Source organism: Psammomys obesus, unplaced genomic scaffold, assembly GCF_907164565.1.
Source record: "Psammomys obesus unplaced genomic scaffold, mPsaObe1.curated_primary_1811, whole genome shotgun sequence".
NCBI lineage: Eukaryota > Metazoa > Chordata > Mammalia > Rodentia > Muridae > Psammomys > Psammomys obesus.
The window spans coordinates 13,159,258-13,184,649 of record NW_026596117.1 but is presented as its reverse complement, the minus strand read 5'-3'; the positions used below and the strand labels follow the sequence as shown (position 1 = coordinate 13,184,649).

At 45.8% G+C, this 25,392-nt stretch overlaps 1 protein-coding gene across 4 annotated transcripts in view; it reads left to right on the top strand.

Annotated features, from left to right (window-relative positions):
• The first annotated feature begins 22,924 nt into the window (after window positions 1-22,924).
• Window positions 22,925-25,392, top strand: part of Dcun1d4 (defective in cullin neddylation 1 domain containing 4) — a 66,783-nt gene continuing 64,315 nt past the window's right edge. For all 4 annotated transcript variants that reach the window (XM_055629377.1, XM_055629373.1, XM_055629372.1 and 1 more), the window contains exon 1: window positions 22,925-23,034. In XM_055629377.1, coding sequence (XP_055485352.1) covers window positions 23,010-23,034 — 25 coding nt within the window. In that variant the 5' untranslated portion in view covers window positions 22,925-23,009. The remainder of the gene's footprint in view (window positions 23,035-25,392) is intronic.

Sequence of the window (25,392 nt, the reverse complement as noted above, 5' to 3'; positions counted from 1 at the left end):
ACACACACACACACACACACAGCATTTGTCTGCCCTGAACTGTGGACATTTTAGAACTGATAAACCCTTTGGAGCCCATTCTGTGTAAGATAGCTTAACTTTTTCCCCCTCTTCAAGAGTCAGAATGATTGCCATTAAGATAAATGTGTGACACTTTCTCACTAACATATTCAGGGTTGACAAAATTACAAGTGCCAGAAAGAACTGTAAGGTAATCGTTCACGATGCGAAGGGCAGGCTGAGGCACAGATAAGATTTGTTTAAGTTAGTAACACCGCTTGTTGAAAATTTAACTAGAATTTGAGGAAGAGGATAAGGGCAAACACAGGGGCAGCCTTGAACTTATGAGTGTTCCTAATAGATTTCCAGACAGTACAACACTCAGTAAGGACCCTGGTGAGAACACAGATTGATACTTCTCCCTTGATTCTTTTGTCCCTCCCTGCCTCGTTTAACCTTCTGGTTTTATCTCAGCACATGGTGTGATGGCTCTTCTTGGTCATCAACTTGACTGCATCTGGAATGAACTAAAATCCAAAAATGGAGGGCATACCTATGAGGAATTTTTGCTTAATTTGAAATAGGGAGATCCCCTTCTAATCTAGATCTTTGAGGCAGAAAGATATATCTGGGCTGGAGACATTTAATCTGGGCCCCACCTTCTGCTGGAAGCCTATATGAGGACATGGAAGAAGGAACCTTTTGCTTTTTGCCTGCTTGGCCTCTCCTTGCTACCAAGTCCATCCCTTCACTGGCATTAGAGCCAACTTCTTCAGGATTCCAGCATACACTGAAGACCAGCTGAGACATCCAGCCTCGTGGACTGAAACTACTGGCTTCTTGGGCTTCCCATTAATAGCCAGCCATTGTTGAATTACCTGGACCTCAGCCTGTAAGTCATCCTAATAAATCCCTTTCTATATGTATAGAGAGATTCATTCTGTACATTCTGTTACTCTAGAGAACCCTGGCTAATACACATGTACAGGCAAGGAAAGAAAAAAAAAAAAAACTACAAAAGAAGACATCTAGCCTCTGTAGCATTTCCTAGCATCTCTTACAGCTAGGCATGGCCATGAGCTGAGTTCTTGCTAACAAGATATAAGAGGCAACAATGTGTGACTTCCAGACAATGTCCTCTCAGAAATCTTGGGAGGGTTATTTTGGTTTAAGATTGCTCAGTTTTCAGGGGCAGGGGAGATGGTTCGTTTGATAAAGTGCTTGTTGGGCAACAATGAAGACTGAAGACTGAGGTCAGATCTCCAGTAACCACGTAAAAGCCAGGGGCAGTGAAGCATGCCTGCTACCCCAGCACCTTGGAGGTGGAGACATGTAGATCGCTGGAGCTCGTTGGCCAACCAGCCAGTTCAGTGAGAGACTGTCTCAAAAAATAAGGTCAACTGAAGAAAACACCCAAGTCAATCTCTGGCTTCTACAATCACGCACACATAGGCATGTGAGCCTACATGCACACATACACACACACAGAGATTCTTAGTTTTCACTAATCCTGCAATGTCCTTGTCCCCAAGGAACTACACACTCCTGCGAGTATGACTGTAGTTAAAAGCTAATAGATAACAGTTATCAGTGATGGTGTAAAGAAACTTAAACCTATCTATTTCTGATTGAACGTAAAATGTTTCAGTCAGTCTGGAAAATAATTTGGTTATTTCTTAAAACAAAAAAATTACACATAGAATTGCCATCTGACCTAGCAATTCTAGTCCAAGATACATCCCTCCCCCTCAAAAAAAAAAAAATTGAAAAGACTACTGGACAAGTACCTGCACACAAACAATGCACAGTCAGTTCAAAAAAGCGGGGAGGGGTGTCTATCCATAAGTAGGACGTCACTAGCTGTAAAAGGGAATGAGTTGTGCGCAGATCTGTGCTAGGCTGGGGAAAACCTCTGAAACGCATCGAAAGAAGCCAGGCAGACAAGGACACACACAGTATGATTGACCTTCCAGAAGACATTCAGAACAGGAAACTCTGAAGCAGGGTCCATGGTGGCCAGCAGGAACTACAGAGCAAGTGCTGGGAAGGAGCTGCTTAGTGGGAAAGTTTTTTATCACAGTGTTGAAATATTTTTGAGCTAGGAATTGGTGGTAATTGCTTCACCTCAGGGGGAAATGTTTGTTTTAAAACAGTTAGTTTAGTGTGATGTGAATTTTACCTCAATAAAAATACTTAATAAGGCAGTCCAATTTAGGCATGCCATTATAGATAAAAATTATGTACTGACAGAATTCATTGTGACCGGACAACGCAATCAAAAATGACTTCCTACGACGATATTGCTTCAATTTCTCTTTCCCTTAATTTTCACTTTTTCCCTCACATGCTCACAACTGTGATCCATATACCGGGGCGTGGATTGATAAGTGGTCATACACTCTTAGATGCACAATTCATTCTGCTTCCTCCTCCATCAGCTAGCTGGCTTCATTTAAAGGAGGCACCATTTTTAGATTGCCTGGGATCAGTGTTAAAAGACAGCTCTGAGGCCTGATCTTTTCCCTCATATTAACACTGAAAGTCTCTCTCTCTCTCTCTGTCTGTCTGTCTCTCGTAAGTTTCTCTGTCCTGGAACTCACTCTGTAGACCAGGCCTGCTTTGAACTGAGAGATCTGTCTGCCCGTGTCTCCTGAGTGCTGGGGTTAAAAGTGTGTGTTACCACTGCCCAGCCACACTGAAGGCTAAGCAACAAACAAGTATGCTAGTCTTCCTCAACAGTGATTTCTCTGGACCACCTGCCCCAAATCTAGACCCACTAAATCAAACCATGTGGCGGTAGCCTTAGGAATCTGTATTTTTAGCAAGCCCCACTGTCGTATGCTTGCTTGCGTAGGCATGTGAGAGCATTAGCTTTGTGCTTTGTTTCTCTTTAATGACTAACTTACTAATTCAGTCAAAGTGTCTATTGAGTACCTACACAGACACCGTGCTACCTGCTGTAATGAGAACATAGTAATTTGTAAACAAGGTTTGCAAAACAGAGAAATCCCATCAGGCCACCGTGTACGACCTAAACTGCCTAAACTTAACTGATTGTAATAACAGCTCATTCATCCCCTATTATAGGATACAGCCCCTGAACTGAGGGTGGAGCTCAGTTGGCAGAGTGTCTCTAACACTCCAAACCTCACGGGTGCTCCTTCCCTAGCTTCCTCGGAGGAGATGCTACTAGCTCCCTTCAAGGTCAGCGTTGTCTTTAGTGAGATTTTGTATCAGGTCAACTTGCATAAGCAGCAGGCTTCCCTCCTTTCTGTGGGACACCGCTATAAAACAGCTATTTCCTCTGTGAATTATTATTTACCCCACTTGCTATTATTTTGTATTTTGTTACACCTGATGCTATGCCTAGAATCTAAATGTGTTATTTCTGTGAGTGTTTTCCTCTTGAGGCACATCAGTCAAGATGCAATCATCGGCTACTTGAGTATAGGAATAGCTATTTCAGGCATTAAGGTGCCGAGGCCATAACTCACAAACCCGTAATCCTAAGCCACCTGTATTCTCTCTGTACTCTGTCTCCAGGGTGTCTATAGCTCTCAGTGTAGATTCTGTCTCCTTCATCCTGTCCAGGATTTGAATATGTCTTTCGCCTAATGTTGTTATTTTTAATGTGTATGTGTCTGGGTGAGTATATAGCACAAGCACATGAGTGCCCACGGGGGCCAGAAGAGGACATCAGATGCCCGAAGACTGGAGCTGTGGCAGTTGGGAGTCGATGGATGTGGGTTCTTGGAACAGTGGGATGTCCTGGAAGAGCAGCCAGCGCTTCTTCTCCACCCTCATTGCTTGTTTCTACCCAAATGTGGAAACTTCTGAATCATCCACGGTTTATCTTAGCATTGTTTTTCCTTCACTGGTTTTGTTTCACTTTTACTACCTTCTAGGCAAGCGTCTTGGCTTGCTCTTCCAACACATTAATGAAATCTTCAGCTATGCAATATTTAAAATAACACGTTGTTGAGGCATTTTTCCTTTTTTTTAATGAATATCCAGTCTTCTCCGGTTTCCCGAGTCAGGCTCTGCCTCTCCCCACCCCTGCTGCTGCTGGCTCTCAATTCCTAACCCCAAAAATGATCGTATTAAGAAATGGATTCTCTGATAGGTGGTTATGGTCAGCCTTTCCCTAAGGAATGGAATGAATGCCTTTTAAAAAGAGATCTGTCAAGGGGACCTTTGCTTCTTCTACCACAGCCAGAGGGAGACGCCTGTGATCCAGAAAGTCGGCCCCTACCAGATTCTGAGTTGCTTGTAACTCAGTCTATGGTACTTTGCTATGGCAATCCAACCAAACTAGCACAAAAACTCACCCCCTCCCCCAACGCAATGGTATTTGGTGATAGGGCCTTTGAATGGGAGTAATGTATGTGAAGTAATGAGGTTGGTCTCCATCATGGGATTAATGTTCCTATAAGAAGAGAGAAACATGACTTTCTCACACAAGGATATAATGAAAAGGCAACCAGTTGCAACCCAGAGAGAGCATCTTAACAGAAGCCCGAGATAGGCCAGTGTCTTGATCTCCCTACAGTGCAGTGCTGTAGAAATGTGTATCTGCTGTTAAGCCCCTCAACCTCTTGTTTTCTGCTATAATGTGGGAGTTAAAGACATCTTACTGTAGTCAACTGGACTCAGTCTCAATACATACTACAGGCCAAAGCCATGTTTACTAGACATGGATCCATTCCTTTCTCCAAGATCACACTTTGAGGTGGCGCTCCAGACCAGCCACTATATTGTTGGCATCAAAAGCAACAGAGCTAGGAAGAACATAAATGGAGAAATTCTCTGCTTCCACCTTCCTCACTGTCCTCACAGCTATCATCTTGAATTCCTTGGCTATAAGCAAGCTTGTCACATGTATGCCAAGACCTACCATACCCCTATTACTTTTTAAAAACAGATTTATTTTTATGTGTATGATATTTTGTGTACATGTATGTAAGTGTACCATATGTCTGCCTGCCCGGTGTCCCCAGAGGTCAGAATTGGACATTGGATCCCTTGGAATTAGAGTTTATGGATGGTTGTGAGCCATTATATTGATGCTAGGAATGGAACCCAGGTCTTCTGCAAGAGCAGCAAATGCTCTTACCTGCTGAGCCACCTTTCCAGTGCCCCCTAATTGTTTTATTCCATATCTTCTGCAACCCATAGACAAAGAGATCATCTCTTCAAGGAGCACTGTCTGCCATAGTGGACTCCCATGAAGCAGGTGCCATCTGCTGGTCCCTCTCACTCCTGTGGGATCTCTTTTCCTTACTCCTTCTGTGGCTCAGTCATTATCTTCTTTCTTTACCTTTACCTAATTGCTAATGGTCAGTATTTTATTTGCTTGTTGGTAATTTGTATTTATTATTTGGGGAATGACTGTTTGAAGCTTTTGCTCATTTTAAATTTTGTGGGTGTTTTTGTTGTTGTGATGTTGTAAACTTATTTTTGAATGTGTGTGTATTACTGGGGATTGAAGCACAGAGTACATTCTCTCTCTTTGCTGATCTCTGTCTCTCTGTCTCTCTCTTTCCTTTCAATTTTGTGATAGGATCGTACTAAGTTGGCAAGGCTGGCCTTGAACTTGCATTCCCCCTACCTCAGCCTCCCAGGTAGCCTGGTTACCTGTTGTTGCACCAGGCCTTGGATGAGAGTTCTTCATATATTCTGGATGCCAGCCCTTTGTCAGATTATTATTTGCAAATATCTTTTTTCACTTCTCTGAGTCATTCTAATTATTTTAGATAGATTTAAAATCCTTCTTTTTCTACCATTAATTTCATCCTGTTGCATTCTGATATTCTTTTTTTTTTCTTCATAAAATTTAACTGTATCTACATGTTCTTTGAGAATTTTGTCCATGTGTACAGTGTATTCCAATTGGGGAATGGCCAACTCTTCTGCTGAGCTGCTGCAGTCTTTGTTTCCAATAGCTACACAGGAAGCTTCCGGTTTTCTCAGCACCTGCTGCCCTCTCGCCTGTTTGACAGCATTTGCAATGGGCCCTTTACATTATAGCCACTGTAGCACTGTGAAATAGCATGCCATTATGGTTTGCAACCACGCTTTCCCAAAACATGAAATGTTGAATACCTTTTCTGTGTGTGGGTGCGAAGGTCTGGGTATGTATTCGGGTATGTGTATGTGTATATCTGTTGTTATGTGTGTAGAGGACACAGGTCAACCTCCAATGTCATTCCTTAAGCTCTATCTTGTTTTGTTTTGTTTTTTTTTTGTTTTGTTTTGTTTTGTTTTGTTTTGTTGTTGTTGTTGTTTTTGTGACACGGTCTCTCACTAAGTCTTCAAGCTGGTGTCATGCTCTTAACCAATCCCTAGCCTCTTGGGTACATTTTCAAGTACCCCACTGGACACTCTGAGGTCAGTGGCCCTATTTGGGCAGATATAAGTTTAAGGTATATGTTCTGCCTAAAGTCATGCATGGAAGCCCTCTCCTTCAAGAGAATATTGGGAAGTAGGGCCTTAAAGAGGTAACTAAATCATGAGCGGCAGAGCTCATATGTAGGATGAGTGCCTTGTGAAAGGCTTGAGGAACTTGCTGAGTCTTTTTTTTTTTTTTTTGCCCTTCTGCTTTCCATTAGAGGACATGGCATTTGTCCTCTTTTATACTTTTCATTCCTTCCTGCTATGGGTAGACATGGGAAGAAGGCCAGACATGAAGGGGCTGGTGCCTTGATCTTGGACATTCCACTCTTCAGAACTGCAGCAATTAACTTTCCAGGTTTTATAAATCTCCAGGCCTACAGTACTTGTCACAGCAGCAGCAGAGAGGCAAAGGTATGCTTACGTGGAGGGCAAGGAAATCTTGCACAGAGAGGTCCAGCAATGTGTTCTGTGGTGAGTAGAAGAATCAGTGGCCAAAGTCCTTCCTCTTCATTCCAAAATCTGGGTGTGAATCTGCCATCTGGTTTGGGGGTTTGGCTGATCCTGGGGTGCTGTGTTAAGAAATCATGGCTAGAACAGGTTGGGTTCCATCTTTGTGCCATCCTCTCATCTGACAAACAGAATGGAGGTCTCCTGAAACCCTTGTATTCTCAGACACACTGAAGGAAAGTGGCCTAATCCTATGGTTCTTATTGTGCAATGTTGATTTAGTCATCAGACCTCAGAACACAGATCTCAAAAAGCCTTAAACACAAGCTTCTTTTTAAAGAACCAAGAGCAGCAGGAGATACAGCATGGAGTTGAAACACTTCCTGTCTTGGAGTTGGAGGAGAAGGGCATGGCCAGAAGAGTAACTGCCCTTAATAGGGGAAAATACAAAGACTGATAGAAAAACTGAGCTCTCCTGGCGGATAGAATCACAGAGGATTTGGGGTTGACCGACACTCCAGAACAGGTCCTTTATAGACGTGAACATTCAGCTATGGACTTACAGGTATGATCAGGTAAAAGGCAGTCCCATGGCTTTCAGCACACTGAGGCTGTACAAAGGCCTCTTTTCCTTGTGACATCAATTTCTCTGTTATCCATAGCCAAACTCCAGAAAAACCGCAGCCACTTAACACCTTAGTTTGTATAGGCCCGAAGCTGCATGTGCCTACAGATAGAAGAAATCCAGATGTGGCCTTGGTGGGTGATGAGGGAAGAATGAGAAGGATACTATCTCCTTCTGGGTTTACACTTCCTCCAGGTACAGTGGACATATTGAGGAAAGATGGAAAGACAGAGCCATCATAGGCTCCGTCTGCCTAGTCCATTGATGATTTATATTATTTCATCACTTAAGTTCATTGCCACACTTCCTTTTTATAATAGACTGAGTACACCCATTCAGAAAAAAAAAAAAAAAAGAAGAGAAGAAAGAAAAAGATAGGGGATGGGAAAAGAGCCCCTTGGTCCAGCATCTTCTTGATGCCTATTGCTGTGTGAGAATCGAGAATTCTTGACACTAGCAGCATTTGCTTTTGGCCTCTCCTTTTTCCCAGTTACAAACCTACAATTTTCTAGGAGTTGCTCCGGAAATACCATACACAGGAAAAGACGTGCCTAAACCCCTTCGGCAAGCCTAGTTAGTGGCTTCTGGTTTTTAGCTTATCACATTATGATCCTATCCGAGGCACCCCTGGAGCTGCCCTGCCCTAGAATCTTACTTATCAGAGAGAGAGGGGAGAGAGAGAGAGAGAGAGAAAGAACAGTTTCTTGGATCATTTGAGACTAAGCTGGAAACCACCAAAATGGTCTCTGTGGCCAATGCTAAGATATCTAACTGCACTTTTCTCTTAAAGAGCTCATACTAACACCTGAGTATATTGTATTCTTTCCCAGGACATTTTCTCTCAACCCCTGTTCTTCCAACATACCGTGGCTCTCCTCTGAGGAGCCCACATCCATGCTCTTGCATACACCTTACTCCTTCCCTGGTGCCCTTCTTTCTATTTACAATAAACCCCAACTCTGCTTTGTACTGTCTCCATATTAAAATTCTTCTCTGTTTCCAAGTCAGGAAACCAGCTTTAGCAGAGTTGAGGTCCCTAAAAGATTAACTGTCTTCAGTTCCTGCAGGTGACAGAGGGTAGCTGTAACCTCTGTCCCCGATGCCTATGACAACATGTCCACAGGTGAATCATTCTTCTGATTCATGAAATGTCATTTGAATTTCTGCTATCTGCTAGAGATGAGGTTAAATCATCAAAGATAGAGAATTTGCACTGACTGTCAGGAGGCCAGGTGGAGCAAAGGTTTCCAAAGAAACTTTAGGAGAAGGTGGGCCTGACAGAGAGCATGAAGGGTGGCTAGATTTTAGGGGCAGGCCAGACAAGCTTTGCTCCCTAAGCCCTGGTTTGTGGCAGAGACATCATTTGAAACCCAGAGAGACATTTTGGAAGGGCAGGGGCCAGGCTAAGGGTGACTGGATGCAGAGACTAGAGGGTTATCTAGGCAAGGCCACTGTGCTCTTTGTTCTCTGTCTTGTAATGCTCTTCTAATTATGTTCATCTCCCAGTCCTCAGCCACATGAGCTCCTTTTCTCACTGCCGTGATAAAATACCTTGACAAAGCAACACAAGAAAGGAAGGGTTTACCATGCCTCACATTTGAGAGTACTTCATGCTGGAAAGTCAAGATGGCAGGGGCACTGAGGTCACAGTGTGCCCACAGTAAGGAAGTAGAGAGCCATGAAAGCGCAAACTCAGCTCATGCTTGCCTCTAAAAAAGATTCATTTTTCTTCTTTGTTTTGTTGTTACCTTTTTTTCTTCAAGACAAGGTTTCTCTGTGTAGTCTTAGCTGTCCTAAACTTGCTTTGTAGACCACACTGGCCTCAAACTCAGGAGATATGTCTGCCTCGGCCTCTGCCTCTGCCTCCCCGAGTGCTGGGATCACTGGTATGTGCCACCACACCCGCTAAGATTTATTTTTATTGTGTGCATGTTTTGTCTGCACGTTTGCGTGTATACCATGAGCATGCCTAATGCCGGAGGAAAGTGCAGGGTCCCCTGGCACTACAGTTACAGATGACTGTAGGCTACCACATGGGTGCTGGGAATGGAATCTGGGTCCTTTTGTAGAGCACCTGCTCTTAACCACTGGGCCATCTCAGCAGACCCTCACTTTTCCCCTTGTATACAGTCTAGAATCTGAGCCCAGACAACTGCCACCCACAGTGGGGGGAGGGGGGGCTTTGTGGACATTTTGGTTTAGGATGTGTAAACATGTTTTTGTTAAAATTCCAAGTTGGGGATTTTAGCTTGTCCGTACCTGTTAAGTGTGTCTTGCGGAGCGTGGTCTTTGCCAGGTGGAATTAGTTGAATCCTGAGGACTCTGAGGGGTATAAACAGGACAGAGGAGGAAGGCACGGCTGGATTTCCTGACAATTGACACTGGTATTGCTCCCAAAAGAATCCTATGACCCTACCCAGCGGGAAGTAGCAGGGAGAACCCTGCCCCTGTCCCCACTAACCTTCTTTCCCTCCTACCCGGTGTTGGGGGGTTGGAAGGGAGGTAGATGTGTTTAATAACCCTAAATAAAGTGGGTTTGTTAAAAAAAAAAAAAAAAAAGCAAGGCCAACAGTGGGTCTCCTCCCTTCATCCAATCAAGATAATCCCCCAGAGGCAAATCTCCCAGTTCAGTCTAGGCCTCAACAAGTTGACATCTGAGTAGTCATCACAGGGGCTATCCCCTCTCCCCATTCATCTCCCTGGCTGGATCATGCCTTAACTCTTGGCTGGTCTACTATTAAGGTTGCTTATTTGTTTGTTGTTTGTTTACTGTATTTTTTTTTTTTTTGAGACAGGGTTTCTCTGTGTGGCCTTGGCTGTCCTGGACTCACTTTGTAGGCCAGGCTGACCTCGAACTCACAGCAATCCACTGGCCTCTGCCTCCCGGAGTGCTGGGATTACAGGCATGCACCACCACTAAGGTTATTATTATTATTATTATTATTATTTTATAAAACTTTGTTACTCAGTTTCGCTCTTAATTCGACAATTACACAAATAATTGAGATCTTTTATATTTGTTTAATAATAAGCTTCACTGCATAGCAACTGAGCAGTTATTACTCTATTCTTAGCCCTCTAAAATAATTTAGCTTTCTCCCAGTGTGCATCCCAGAGATACTTGCACTTAGTAGCTCTCCTGCTGCGCTCTCTCTCCTGATGTCTCTTGGACCTCTGCTCATGGCTGAACCTCCTACTTCCTCATGTGGCTGGCAAGTCTAGCTCTATTTTCTCCCCTATTCTTTCCCCTCCTCAGTGACTGACTGTAAGCTGCTTATTGGCACACTAGGGGACAGACAATTGGGGAGCAGTGTTTACACAACATTGAGAGAGGAGATTCTCAGAACAAGGATTGCAAACTTGTTCTGAGATATGGAGGGCATAGAAATCAACATTTAAATTACATGATAACCTTTAGCCTACAGTCTGCTCATGACTTTGGAACAAACCAGAAAAAGGTGATGTGTTTGCCAGGATAGAACCAACGTTTGAAAAGCCAGCTGACCTTTCTTGGAGAAAGTGGCTTCGGAGCAGGGCTCATGGTTTTACACACAGACGCTGAACCAAACCTTTGATTATACATGCTCTGAAAAACTGTTTACCCTTCTCAATGCCTGTTAAAGATGGCCGCTTCGTTTTGCTTTAAGGGACGTCTATTTAAGGAACGTCTCCTCACAAACTCAGAAGTCTCCTAAAAGCAGCAGCTGTGGCTATTTGTTTGTTTCTAGAACCGAGTGTGCTGTCTGACACATCAGGAACCCTTGATAAACGATGGTTATTTCGAGAATTAATGGCTGCAGGAGTGTAGCTTTCATCTCCTTCCTCAGGACTGCCCTTTCCCTGAGGTGGGCCCTCCCCTTTCTGGCTGCTGTGAGCCCAGGCAAGGAGACTCTGTTTTGCCTTAATTGTTTTAAAATTCCAGGGAAGGAAGTTGATTGGTCCAGCTGAGGTCACATGGTCCCTGTAGTTGGGGTGGGGTTTCCTGATTGGCAGCTCCACCATGGCTTTGTTTGGTAAATCTTGGGGTACTGTAGTTCCTGCAGAAAAGAGGGGTGTCCTTCTGAGTAAAACATGGGTGTGCACCAACTGTTGGTGTCCCCATCTGTGCCTCCGCAGGTGGTGCTGAAAGACTCTGGGTTCTTGTTTCCAAACGCATGGGGTTGGGGAAGAGGTAGGTTTCTGAACTCACCTCAAAAGTGGTTCTGCCCATCATTCCATCCCCTTTGTCCTGGTTCTGTTCTGAGGCAAAATTCTGTTCCGGCGTTATCGGCTACCTGTGGGTAAAGTCATGATAGTGGACGACCTTGGTCAAGCAAGACTTAATGGAGGTGAGTGTGTGTGTGAGACTGACAGGAAGGAGTCTGAGGGGCTAGATTGGGGTCTTATCCCATCAATTTTTTACCTGATCTCTTTTTCCCTCAACTCAGTTTATTGAAAAACAGCAAGCCTGTCAGCCACAAGGGTCTGAGGAAATGAGACATTGGAAAGGTAAGCTTTGACAGAAGTAAGTCGGTCAAAATGTCCATCAATTGCCTCTTGAGTGCGCAATTCAACTGGTTTCCTGAAGGTCGGTAGTCTGCTGGGAGTGGAGTCTGATGGCCCTAAAGTAGCCCAAACCCAGGGTCCATGTGGGGAAGCCTTTTCTTATAAAGCAAAATATCAGAGATAATAAAGAGCAAAGGTTTATTTGGCTCCTGGCCCTGTGGTTCTGGTTCACGACTGGTTGGCTGTTGTTTTGGGCTTGAGGTGAGGCTGCACACCATTGACAGGAGCTCATGGCTGGTGGGAAACACTTACACTGCAGGGAACACAAGAGGCAAAAGAAAGACTGGAGTCCCATGGCCCGTTTCAAGGCCATGCCAGTGTCATCCCAATCCCAGGTTTTGAACCCATCCCCACACACACCTAAGCTTTGTGCCTGAGGACTTAGTCTTTAAATCAGAGGCTTTGGGGGTAGGGAGGCATTCAAGATCCAAGGAATAGCAGGGAGACCAGGCAGCGGAAAGGAAGAATCTCCATCTTGTGATGGTTAAGCTGCAAGAGGTTCTTTTTTTTTAATTTATTTAATTTAATTCTCTGTGGGTTGGTATGAAGGTGTCAGAATACATGGGACTGGAGTTAGAGACACTTGTGAGCTGCCTTGTGGTTGTTGGGAATTGAACCGGGTCCTTTAGAAGTGCAGCTAGTGCAGCTAGTGCTCTTAACCACTGAGCCATCTCTCCAGACCCCTGCAAGAGATTCTTAACTCCTACAATCAGCCCCAAGAGCTTCTTAGGAGTATTAAGATTGGATAATCTTGGACCCTGTTGGCTCCTGTTCCAATTCTCCAGGCTCCTCTATGGCTTTCCTCTAGGCTGTTGCTCAAGCCCACTGTAATTCTCTTCAACCTATCAATCAACACTGACAGGAAACACTGAAACTTGCCTTTGCCCACTCTGGATAGGTCAGCAATAGGGATCATGCTGGGAAAGACATTTACCAGGTATCCTGGGCATCTGGAAAGGAAGCTGGGAAGGGCAGAAGGCTCACAGAAGGAGTAGGGGGAGGGGAGCACAGCTCTGCCTTTTGCCCCCTCCCAAGTCAACAGTGTTACTTTGGGTCCTGCTCTTCCATTTCCCAACACGAGGTCCTGCTTTAGATCTGCTCATCTGCTTAACAAGAGAGGGAGGAAAGGCCCATGTCCTGGACCAGAGGTTTATGATTCTCATTCACACTTCCTGGGGGCAGAGAACAGGTTTGCCCCCAAGGACTGTGATCAATGTGCCTGTATACTAGGGCCAGAAGAACAGACTCAGACCCATCCATGTTCAAGGGCGTCAAGCGTGTTTTAAGGGTGAGCAAGCAGTCCTAGCTCAAAGAGTGGAGAGAGAAATGATAGAGTGCGCTGGCTGGAAAAAGAAGACCAGAGGTAAGCCTCGCTGGGTTAGGCTCTCTCCGCACCACACTAAGTACCATGTGACTCTGAGCAAGCTACGTTACCTTTCCGTGCGAAAGCTCATTTGTAAAATGGTTGCACAGAAGTTTATACCTTTTAGGATGGTTCCGAGGAGTGAGTGAGTGAGTGAGTTAATATGGGGGTTCAGCACAGTACCTGACCCTTCTGTCCTGAGCTCTGTTATGTGTGGTCTCTTGGAAGGTTTCACAAAGCCGAGGTGATGGAATGTGAATGGAGGTTGTGGTGCTAGAGCTATGGAGGGGTAGAGAATACAGCGTGGGCCAGGGTGGGGCTTACGGTTGGACTCAGGGTAAATGACTGTATCTGCAGGGCAGGGGCAGGCCAGCTGGGAGACCTTGTGCTACTCTCCCTGGGGGAAGACCAAGGAGTTGATTTGGGGTCCTGGAGCCAGTGGGGTGGAGAGAATAAACCATCAGATGCCAGAGAAGGCAACTGTAGATGGAGAACACGGGGCCTGGGAGGAAAAGGTAGCCTCAGAAGAAGCTGTGCTGGCTTGGGCCCAAGCTGAAGTTGGAAGAAAAACCTGGAATGAGAGAAAGCCTATTCTTGGCATTTCTGTCCCAAAGAACATGTCTCCTTTTGCCCAGTGCCTCATCTTCACACTGAAGGTGCTGCTCCTACTTACCAACCCCTCAGCTAGATTCTTGCTATTTGAGCATGGGCCCAGGTGTCAGCAATGCTTAGGAGGAAAGTAAAAGGAATTAATCTCACCTTGACAAAATTATAGGTAGCTGTAGAGGAATTTTAATCAAGAGCATGGCTGCTCTTGCAAGAGATCACATTCAAAGACCTTCTAAGTCTGTATGATCTGGCTGGGATGCAAACTTGCTGGGCAGTGAAGGCATACATCTTTAATTCCAGGAGACAGAGGCAAGCAGATCTGAGTTCAAGGCCAGCCTGGTATAGTCCAAGTTTCAGGTAAAGAAAAGCTTAGATCCAGGCATGGTGGTACATACCTTTAATCCCAAACAATGAAGGTAAACTTAGATTGTAGAAGGAAGCACACATGTTTGAAAGTGATGTCTAATTGAGTATCAGAGAAAGTGACAATCAGGGAAAGATTTCACAGAATAGGATCTGCCCAACTCTCATGAGAACAAAGAGGAAATGGAAGCTACTCAAGGAAGCAGAACAGAAAATGAGGGGGAGAGAAGGCAATTTTACTGGGACAGTAATAGAAGAGACAAGTTGCAGAGAAAGAACAAACTAGATACAGGTGAAGACAGAATGAGCCAGAGAATGAGAAGGACCCAGAATAGAACAAATTGCTAGAGTTAGTTTGTGGCCCAGAAGAGCAATTCAGTCTGAAACTGAAAGAAGCCAGTTTGAAGCAGTCAGTTTGGAAAGGTGTTTAAGACAGGACAGCTGAGTTGAACCAGCCAGCCAGAGCTCAGAATGAACAAGAAAGGATGAGCTTATTCAGCAGTAAGTCTTAGAGGCTGAAAATATTCTAGGCCTAGATTAGATTGTGTGGGGAGGCTAGAAGCTTTCATAACAAGGCCTAGGTTAATCAGGTGAATAAAAGTCACTTTTACAGGTGTTGCCTGAAGCCCTGGGACTTCAAGAAAGCAATACCTGTCTCAACTGGGCATTCTTAAAGAAGGAGGGTGACAGGGTGATTATGGCTGCTTTTCAGACTGTTGGTAGAGAATTATCAATGACTTTGAAAAGGATCCGAGACCTTCCCAGAATGCTAAGGACATTGCCCTAATCTATCTTGATTAAAGCAGGAAAATAGCTAGTTGAAGGAAATAGTTTTCAGGTAGATAAATAAGAGTTCTATCGTTCAAGAGCAGGCCTGCATTTGAGTGTTTTGCACATTCTACTCCAAGTTTGGAACCACTGATTTTTTTTTTTTTTTTTGAGTGTGTAGATACCTTGCTTTTTTCCCACCAACATGACACCCATGGTAGTCTGTAGGTAGCATCCATTAGGGGAGAGTGTACGGCTGGAGGCCTGAAGAGACTAAGGCAGCTTCAACTTTGTTGTAGGTGAGGCTGGAATCCGCTGACTCATGAGGTTTGGGTATCTTCTCCTGCATGCTAGTTTTTTTCTAGAACAGGAAGTTCTTACCCCTATGGTGTAGTATCACCAAAATGGTGAATGTACATTTTCCACAGCTCCTGCCCTCCTCTCTCCTCTCCCTACTTTCCTTCTGCAGCCTGACTTCTCCATCCACTCTCCCAGAATGCTTCACTCTGCCATAATGAGATGCTCGGCTGCCGTGCAGCCACTGAGATCGGGAGATGGATGGGGTCTCCTGTACCGCCCTGAGAGGGATGTTAAAAAGACATTGTATTCATGAAAGCAGGCTAGAGGAGGCAGAAAAAAAATGAAGAGCCTGACAACACACAGAAGCCATTGTCCAAGGAAAATGGTTATTCTTTCTGTCCATCTCCTGCTAGCTGCAGTAATTGAAGAAATGCTATATTCATACAAGTCACCACAAAGGTCAGGCATTGTTTAGACTGAATTGGAAAATTATTCCTTCTGAGATTGAATTAAATGCAACATCATTTGGACTTGATTAGCTCAATGTGGAATAAGGAGAGGAAATCCAATTCAGAGACTATGTGGTAGGGAATGAATATATTTTTTATTCAAACCCTGGTAATTCCCTAGGCAGGTGTAATCTCCACAAAGTGAAAGGCCTTGGGTAAAAAAGGAAACAGCCAGCTTAAGCATCCCATATCTGCTCTAGAAAAAAACCCAGCTAGTTAAATGGTCTATTAATGCTAGCTGATAGCTGTGTGACGAGAAATCTGGGAAGTTAGAAATATTTTTAAAAAAACAAAAATTCCTTTATTGCTACAACAGGCAAAACAAATTCATTGCTAAATGAAAACAAATGGAAACAATGTAAAGTCAGCTTTGTTAAGGGATCCCCCAGATGACTGCTTCTTCAAGACAGAGTCATTTTTAGTTGAAACAATCCCTGAGTTGGGAAGTGGCCTGCTCTACCTCACAGGCATGCAGCAGGCTCATCAGGAAACATGAAGAAGACATCCTGGGCAGTGAAAGCTCATGCACATCTTCCTGCTTCATTCTCCTAGTCCTAGAAGTGATTTTATACTTGACCCTGTCACCCCTAATTATGCCTTGATGAAACTATTCCTGTTGTTGTAGATGAAGAAACCAAAGCTCAGACAGTTGGCTTGTTGATTTTTTATTTTTATTTTTATTTATTTATTTATTTATTTATTTTGTGACAGGGTTTTTCTGTGTAGCCTTAGTTGTCCTGGACTTGCACCTTGTAGTCTAGGCTGGCCTCAGACTCACAGAGATCTGCCTGCCTCTGCCTCCCCAAGTGCTGGGATTACAGGCACCCCAGTGCCTGGCTTCTGAAGTGTCTTAAGCAGGGCTGGGAAGGTGCCTTGGTAGAAAAGTGCTTGCCACAGATGCATGAGGCCAGTAAAAGAGCTAGGTGTATTCGTGTCATCTCAGCACTGGGAAGGAGAAGTCTGGCTTGCTAGTTAGCCATTCTAGGGGGCAACAGGTTCAGTGGAAAATCCTGTCTTGAAAAAACATTATGGAGAACAATTGAGGAAGACACTTGATGTCTCTCTCTGGTTATTACATACGTGTACCCAAGTGCATGCTTACATACACACATACCATATACATACACACACACACAAACACGTGTGTACCAAATACACACAAAGTGATATTATCAACTGTGGATTGTAGAGGAATTTTAATTCAGGGCATGGCTGCTCTGGCATTAGATCACATCCAAAGATCTTCTAGGTCTGTATGATCTGGCTGGAATATGAACATGCCTTTAATCCAGAAGACAGAGGCAAGCAGATCTGAGTTCAAGGCCAGCCTGGTATAGTCCAAGTTTCAGGTAAAGAAAAGCTTAGGTCCAGGCATGGTGGTACATACCTTTAATCTCAAACAATGAAGGTAAAGATAGCTTGTAGAAGGAAGCAACCTGTTTGAAAGTGATGCCTAATTGAGTGGCAGAAAAGGTGACAAATGAAAGATTTCACAGAATAGGATCTGCTGCACTCTCATGAGAACAGAGAGAAGGGAAGCTTCTTAAGGGGTAATACAGAGAAGAGAAGAGGCAATTTTACCAGGAAAGTTTTACAGAGAAAGTTTGTATGAGAGAACAAGCTAGACACACAGGTGAAGACAGAATGAGCCAGAGAATGAGAAGGAGTCAGAAGGTTAGAAGCATATGCTGGGGTTAGTTTGAGGCCAAGCAGAGCAATTTAGAGGCAGAGAGAAAAGCCAGATTGAATAAGTCAGCTGGCAGAGGAGTTTAAGCCAAAACTGTTGAGTTGAACCAGCCAGCCCAGAGTTCAGAAAGAACAAGAAAGGGTGAGTTTATTAAACAGTAAGTTTTAGAGGCTTGAAAACATTCTAGGCCTACGATAGATTGTACAGAGGCTAGTGGCTTCCAGGACTAGGCCTCGCTTAACAGGCAATTAAGCTTCTAAGACAATTGAACCAGTCCTTTTACAGTGGATCTCAGGGAAGAGTAATTATGTCAAAGAACACAGAAGAGAAATTATTCATTCTGGGAATACAACATGAGTCTCTATTATAGAAAAATCTTCTAGAATTTACTACAGTTGGCACACACACACACACACACACACACACACACACACACACACACGACATTAACTTCTAATGCTGACACGACTTCTCTGTGTGAATTTCCAATATGGGCACAACTTTGTTATACAAGTGTTTGCATTTCCCATCACCCTGGTGACAGGTCGCACTGGTGACTTGTCCCAGTGAGGATACTGCTGCATCCCTGTCTCTACCGTCACTGTAAAGTTTAGACACTAGAGAAGAAAGAATGCAAGTGTCCTAGTTAAGTTTTAGTGCTATCATAAGGCACTGACCAAAAGCAACTTTGGGAGAAAAGGGCTTGTTTGGCTTCCAGATTTCAGTTCATCGTTTAGGAAAAGCTTTGAGGCAGGATCTGAAGCAGATAACTTTCTTATATAACCCAAGGACATGTGCCCAGGGATGGCATTACTCACAGTGGGCTGGGCTCTACCTCATCGATCATTAATCAAGAGATACCCCACAGACATGCCCACAGGCTAGCCATTCTGATGGAAGCAAGCACTAAATTATCTTTCCCCCCTTTCCCAAGTAACTCTAGTTATGTGTCGTTTTGGCGAAAATCAAGCAGCACAGAAAGTAATTAAACATCCAGTATCCATTGAGGAACTAGCTTAGGGTAAAAGAAAGAGGTGGTTCAAGAATCAGCATGCAGCAGAATGTGAAAATGTTCAGACGTTATAGCCATAGCAACAACCTCACCATTGCTTAGGGGACATTCACTGGATCTTTGTTCCAGGGCTCAGAGTCTGAAGTGTTAACCATCATTAAAAGATTGAACTATACTATGTTAAGAATTATAAGCAATTATAGAGCCTATATTTTCACGATTTTTAGAAAAATCACCTAAGTGCTCCCTAAGCTATAATGTCCAGTGAGGAGTTGATTCAAGAAGGGCCCTAAAATTCTGTGTGTTAATTAAAAAAAAAAATCTTTAGGGGTCATGTTAGAAAGACTTAACACCTGTAATCCCAGCACTTTCGAGGCAGAGGCAGGTGGCTCTCATGAGTTCGAGGCCAGCCTTGTATCTAGAGTTCCAGGACAGCCAGGCATACATAGAGAAACCCTGTCTCAATCTCCCCCCCCCCATTTTTTCTCTTTATTTTTATTGTGTATGTGTTTCTGGGTGTGTGTGCACGTGGATACAGGTGCCCTGGGAGGGGCGGAGAATCCCCAGAGCTGAGTTAAAAGGCTGTTTATGAGCTGTCTGACGTGGGTGTTAGGAACTGAACTTCAGTTCTCAGCAAAAATAATTCATTCTTTTAAGCACTAGTCACCGCTCCAGCAAGCTATATTAGAGATACAATGGTGGCTCATAAGAAAATGGACGTGTTATTAAAGTCCCCACTCCCAGGGTTTCTTTGTGCATTAAAGTGTATTTTAAGCCTACATTCCACTAAGATCAACTCTGTGAAATTACTTGTTTATGACTTTGAGAAAATTATCTTGTCCTCTCTGCATACATTAACATTTTTATTCTTTTTCATTTTCACATCATGAATATACACTTGGCCTGAATTTTGATAACTTGAGGGGTTTCTTGTTTCTTTTTTAGAGACAGTATTTCTCTGTGTACCCTTGGCTGTCCTGGGCCCACACTGTAGACCAGGCTGGCCTCAAACTTACAGAGATCTGCCTGCCTCTTCCTCCCCAAGTGCTGGGATTACAGGCATGCATCACTGCACCTGGCTGAGGTGAAGAGTTTCACATAACACTCTCTGGAATAAAAGGTTACATTACTTCCTCCATGCTGTGTTTCTGTTTCTTCAAGCCTTACCAGGACACACTTCTCTACTAATTAGTGTAAGTAGGCCGAATTCTATTCCAATCAGTACCCACTCAGTATCCCAAACACAGGACAAGCAGATATACTGGGATTTGTGATACTACTGGGAGGAAAGTTTAAAGCCCCAAACTTGTGGAATTCTTTCTCTCCCTAGACTTCCATCTCAAATTCTCATCTAAAGCCGGGCATGGTGGTGCACCCCTGTGATCCCAGCACTCAGGGAAGCAAAGGCAGGTGGATCTCTGTGAGTTCGAGGACAGCCTGATCTATAAAATGAGTTCGGACAGCCAAAGCTATACAGAGAAACCATGTCTCAAAAACAAACAAATTCTCATCTAGGCTTAAGGTAGTTCAAAATGTATTTTGTTGAAATTAATACTATACAACTAATAAAGCAGGACGTTACTAAGTCAGGAACACTCTGTAACTCATTCATATTGTTACTTCATGTTTTAAATTGGTAACCAAGTACAATGATGTGACATGATACACCTCAAATCTGCCCACCCAAGTCTCAAGCCACTCACTTATTTTCCCCCTGGGATTTGAATATGAAAGATATTATTTCAGTAAACATCTCTACAGGGACCTTGTTATTGGGGGATGCTGAAGGAGAAGAAATTGAAATGACATATTCCATATTGAAAGATTCCTTACTGGATTTCATGAAAAGGCCACATTCCAAATAGGAAGAAAGGAATTTGTATTAGTCTGGTAGAACTTTCCAGTAGTGGGGCGGGGGGGAAGGTAGAGTACCATCTCAGGAATCTGAGGTTTTTCTCACTGGACCGGTATGGTGATGGGGAGATGTGGACAAGGAGCTGGAAACTTGAGTTTTTAAATACTGCTTTGTTCTTGTCTAGCCCGATGACTTGGATTAGAGATTTAACTCCTTTGAACTTTAAGACTCATAGTCTTATAATGAGGGGAGTAGGTTTGGTAATCTCTGAGGTTCCTTTCAGATATAAAATTCCCCATTATCATCTGCTTCACTCTCAGGAATAGTTGGCCAGTGTCCGCCATTGGAAGCCACTGTACTGACTGCTGGAGAACTGAAAACACAAATATAACAAGTTCCCTGACCATGAAGACTTATAATCTTTTGGATGGTTGAAACATCTGGGCTGTATTCACAGAGCATTATGTAGTCCTTTTATTATTTATGAGACTTGTGGAGTAGTGAGAGGCTCAGCTGACTAAGAAAGAGATATGGCCAATACTGTGATCTGGGTAAATTAAATCTGTATTTTACTTGAAAATAATCATACTGACCCTATTGGAATGTAAGCTGAGAAATAGCAAAGGTTGAGAATTCTGTATTTTTTCCTATGTGTCAAGGAAGTGCTGAGAGCTAGGGAGAAAGCAAACAGGCAGGTCCTTTAGATTTAATGATCTCACAGCGATAAAGTTTGTTGCAGACAAATCAATATAACTAACAGCTAATATAAATCACGGGCTTATTTTAATTTAGAAGTACTAAGAAGCAAGCACTTTTCTGTGCAAAACTATGGGAAACAAAACTCAAATAAACACAAATATTATACAAACAAAAATCTCAGAAACACGAATAAACTTTTTCTCGGTTCTGTAGATTAGGCTGAAACCAAAAGCAGAATAACCAACATAGGAACTTTGTTTGCCCAGAGTAAGCCTTCCTTGCCACATTTTAAAATTCAGGAGTCCCCTACCTAGGAGTCCACCTTCTTTTGTTTGAGGTTTAGCTAAGACTCTGTCCTGTTAACAGGACCCAAAAGGATGTTCTGTGAAGGATAATGTCTTCAAGTGAAATTCTGAGATCCTGCAGTTTGATGAAGTAAATCATATGCATTTGAATGACAGATGTGAGAGATAACATTTTAGGGATATAATTTAATTACAGAGAAATTGGGGATAATGAGACGGAGCAGATCACAACTACGGTGATGTAGGCGACAAGGTCTCTCAGCTAATCTTGCTCTTGTAACTGTCCAGATTTCAGAACTCTGCAGCTCATAAGTGTAGGCTGTAGAATTCCGAATCCTAACGCCTGACCCCTTTGTTATCTTTGGTTGTATCATCCACAGTCTGTCAATGGGTCTACAGAATGTGTGCGTGCGCGCGTGTGCGCCCTCGCGGGAGCTCCTCCTTGAACATCTCTTAGCGTTATTACATTACCGTAGTGATTGTGGAGAACTGGTTTTCAAGTACCAAAAGACGCAGAGAGGAAAAAAGTGCAGCTCTTATGTCCAACATAACTCAGTATTTTGATTTAGGACACCTAAGGGTCAGAACCCCATTAAGGCTCCCCTCTGCCAAACAACACGGTTCACTCTCCGGCCTGGATCGACTTAGGTTTCTGAGACCTATAGTCTGGGAACCTGGCTTACCCTAGTTGCCAGGCTGACCCCGGAGCCTGATGTGGCACCGGGTTTCTCTGGCTGTCTGGGGACCGCCGAGGTGGCTGACGGGCAGCGCCTGCAGCACTGGAAACCTTCGGCGCAAGCTGCGCATGACTCTGAATATTGACTGGAAAAAAAAAGCGCATTTTCAAAGTTGGGGACAGAAAGCTTGTGGGATAAAAGGGAGGGTTTAGCTCGATATGAAGAATCGGAGTTTTTTTTTTTTTTTCCCTTCTAATTTCTTGTGATGAGAATTGATGAGAACCGGCTGGATCGGGCGGGGCAGGAGCCGACCACCTCGCAGGGAGCAGCAGCCCCAGCCTCCCTGCGCCTGGCTCCCGGTCACTCCTCCTGCTTTGTTTCGGACGCCGAACACCGGCTCCGGGTTGGGATCTGGGTTGGTCTCCCGCTCTAGGATCCGCCCGCCGCAGGGCGGGGCTTCAGGGTCAAGGTGGACCCATTCCCCAGCCTCGCCCCTCCACGCGCTTTCGGACCCCCAGAATGACTGGCAGCCTCTGGGTCCAACCTGAGGGCTCGGAAAAGTGGCCTCGGCCAGGGGCGGTCGGAGACGAGGAGCCGAGGCCAATCGCGTTGCAGAATAGGGGGCGGGACCTTCTTGCCAGCTCCAGGAGGCGCATCCTGCCCTCCTTCGGTCAAATGAGAGCCGGAGAGGGGCGGGCTCCCGGTGGGGTGCAACCAATGAGAAGGGCGGGATGGGCGGGCCGGAGTGGCAGTCGCCGGTCCTCTGCTGCGAGCTAAGGTTTGGGAGTCGGTGGGGGGACCGCGAGTGGAGCGCGGGAGCCCGGGCGGCAAGCGAGTGTGAGCTGCCCGAAAATGCACTCGGATGCTGCAGCTGTCAGTGAGTAGCGCAGAACCAGCGGGGCCGGACGCGGGCCCGCACCCCCCATCCGCTCCCGCGCTCCTCCCTTCCCCGCTTCTCCCGTCCCGACCGCACTGGAGTCCCTGGTCCCGGAGCGGGCTGATCCCCTCCCGGAGCCCGAGGGCCGTGACGCCGCGGGCGGCTGGGGCGGGGGCAGGGGCAGCGGGGAGGGGGTGGAGACTGGCTGGCTTTCCGCGATGGGGGAAGGGGGGGGGGACACGTTCCGAAGGCCGGGGGCCCCAGAGTCGGTGGTTGCATGGAGGTGGAGACGGCGCCGGGCGCTGGCGGCTGGGGTCGGGGGTGGCACGAGCGGGCAGGGAGAGGCTTGCGGGGCCGGAGCGGTGCGGTGGGGCCGGGGAAGGCGGGGGAAGGCGAGGGGAGCGGGGGCGGGGACAATGGGAAGGAGGGCTGGGGGCGGGGGCGGGAACAATGGGTGGGGAGCGGGGGACCGTGGCCCGGCCGGTGAGGGGCTGCGGACTGATGTAACGGGGTCGCGGAGTGGGAGGCAGCGCGGTGGGATGCGGTAGTTGAGGAGTCCGGTGTGCGGGACGGCGGCCGGGAGTGGAGAGAGGGCTTGGGGGCAGGTGTTGGGACGGTGGGGTCCCTGGAGGAGTGGATGGCGGATCCAACTGCGGTGCAGTTTGGGGGCTGGGACGGGGCCCGGGGGGGAGGCGTGCGGAGTGAGTTAGGAGGTGGGGAGGAGTGGGGACTGGGAGGGCTGTCATCCCCCCGGGTTCGGTGCTCTCGGGGCGGGGTGGGGGGCGTTGGACTGTGCACTGGGGGAGGCGCTTCCTCCCTGGACTGGCCGGGTCCTGCCTAGGAGGGGACCGCCCTGAACCTCGGAGTGCGCGGAGGGGAGGGGGCGGGGCCGGGTACCCGGGAGGTGTCCCGAGGCTGGCCGTGGCCACCGCGCTTGGCGAGCAGCGGGGAGCGAGGTCAGCGCGGGCTGGGGTTTCGGGACCGGGAGGCGGGGCAGGGCGGCCGTCTGCGAGCTGACTGCTCGGTCGGGTCCTGAAGGCGTGGTGTGTGTGTGTGTGTGTGTTGGGGGGGGGGATGAGCCTAAGAGGGTGTCGGGGTCCCCGGCGTCCGTAGGTTTGGCAGTGTGTGACGCAGTTGTCTAATTTCTGACCATCAGGTGTGGAGGCTGATGCGTCAGGACCCGCTACCCTGTACGGAGGGCCGTTTCGGAGGCACAGCACCGCCCGTGCGAGGAGCGACCTCGGCCCGAAGCACCGGGAGGGTGCTTTAGGGGTTTCCTTTAGGGTCTGGCTCGGGGAGCCGGTGTAAAGGGAAAGGCAGGCTCGCGGAATTCTGGGACTTGTAGTTCCAGCCGCGCTGGGCCGCGGTTGGGTTGAGTGCACGTGGGTAACTGTGGAAACGAGTCCCAGAATGCAGCGCGCGCCTTGGAACCTCCCTGCTTGGCTAACTCGTGCTTTATGCCGCGGAGACCCAATGCGTTCTCTCTCCGGAGGTACTGGGGTTCCTTGGGACAGTGTCCACCGCAGAGGGCGAGCCCAGGCCAAGTCGTGGCCTTTCTCCGAGTTAATTATTTTTCCCTGCATCTGGTAGCCTTGCGGAGTGAATGTTTTTGTCTTGAACCATCCTGCACACATTCGTTCTAAAGCAGCGTTTATCAAGGAGCATTTAGAGTGGATTCAGTGTATGGAAACCTAGGGTGAAGTATACAGCCTTACATAATTAAGTATGGGAGCTAAGTAGAGACACATTTTTCCCCTGTGAAGAAAATACAGATAACTGCAGTAGTATTTCTTGGCCTATTCTTGGTTTGCCCAAGAATTAGGGGACATATTTTTTGGAAGTGAATCGACAATGGCAGCATAGTGGAATTTGGGGTTGAAATAGTCTCATGCCTGAACCTGAAATGAAGTCCTAAAGGTGAGCAACGGGGAAAGTGTGATGTCTTTTCTTTAAGTGCAAAGGCGGTTATTTGCCCCTTTGATGCTGGGCTGGAAAGTCCTTCTCTGTTGACTGTTAGAGATCTTCAGGCTGTTACAGAGTTTGTGGACTTTCAGCCACCACATCCGTTGCCATTTTTTCTTTGTGGTCATTCCTAAATCAAATGTAGGGGCTATAAGATTGGCTCAGAGGTGATCGATTGTTTTTCCGTGCTATATCAAATATTATGAAACTGTTGATAATAGTTATCAGAGAGATGTTTTAATGACCCAATGGTAAACATCTTGTGGACAAGTTTTAAGATTTGGAAACCACTTGACAGGGTAAAGATGTTACTGAACTTGTGTATGTATTGCACAGTGTTTTTTAAGGTTTATTTTTATTTTAATTATGCACGTGTGTGTGGGGGTATGCACATGT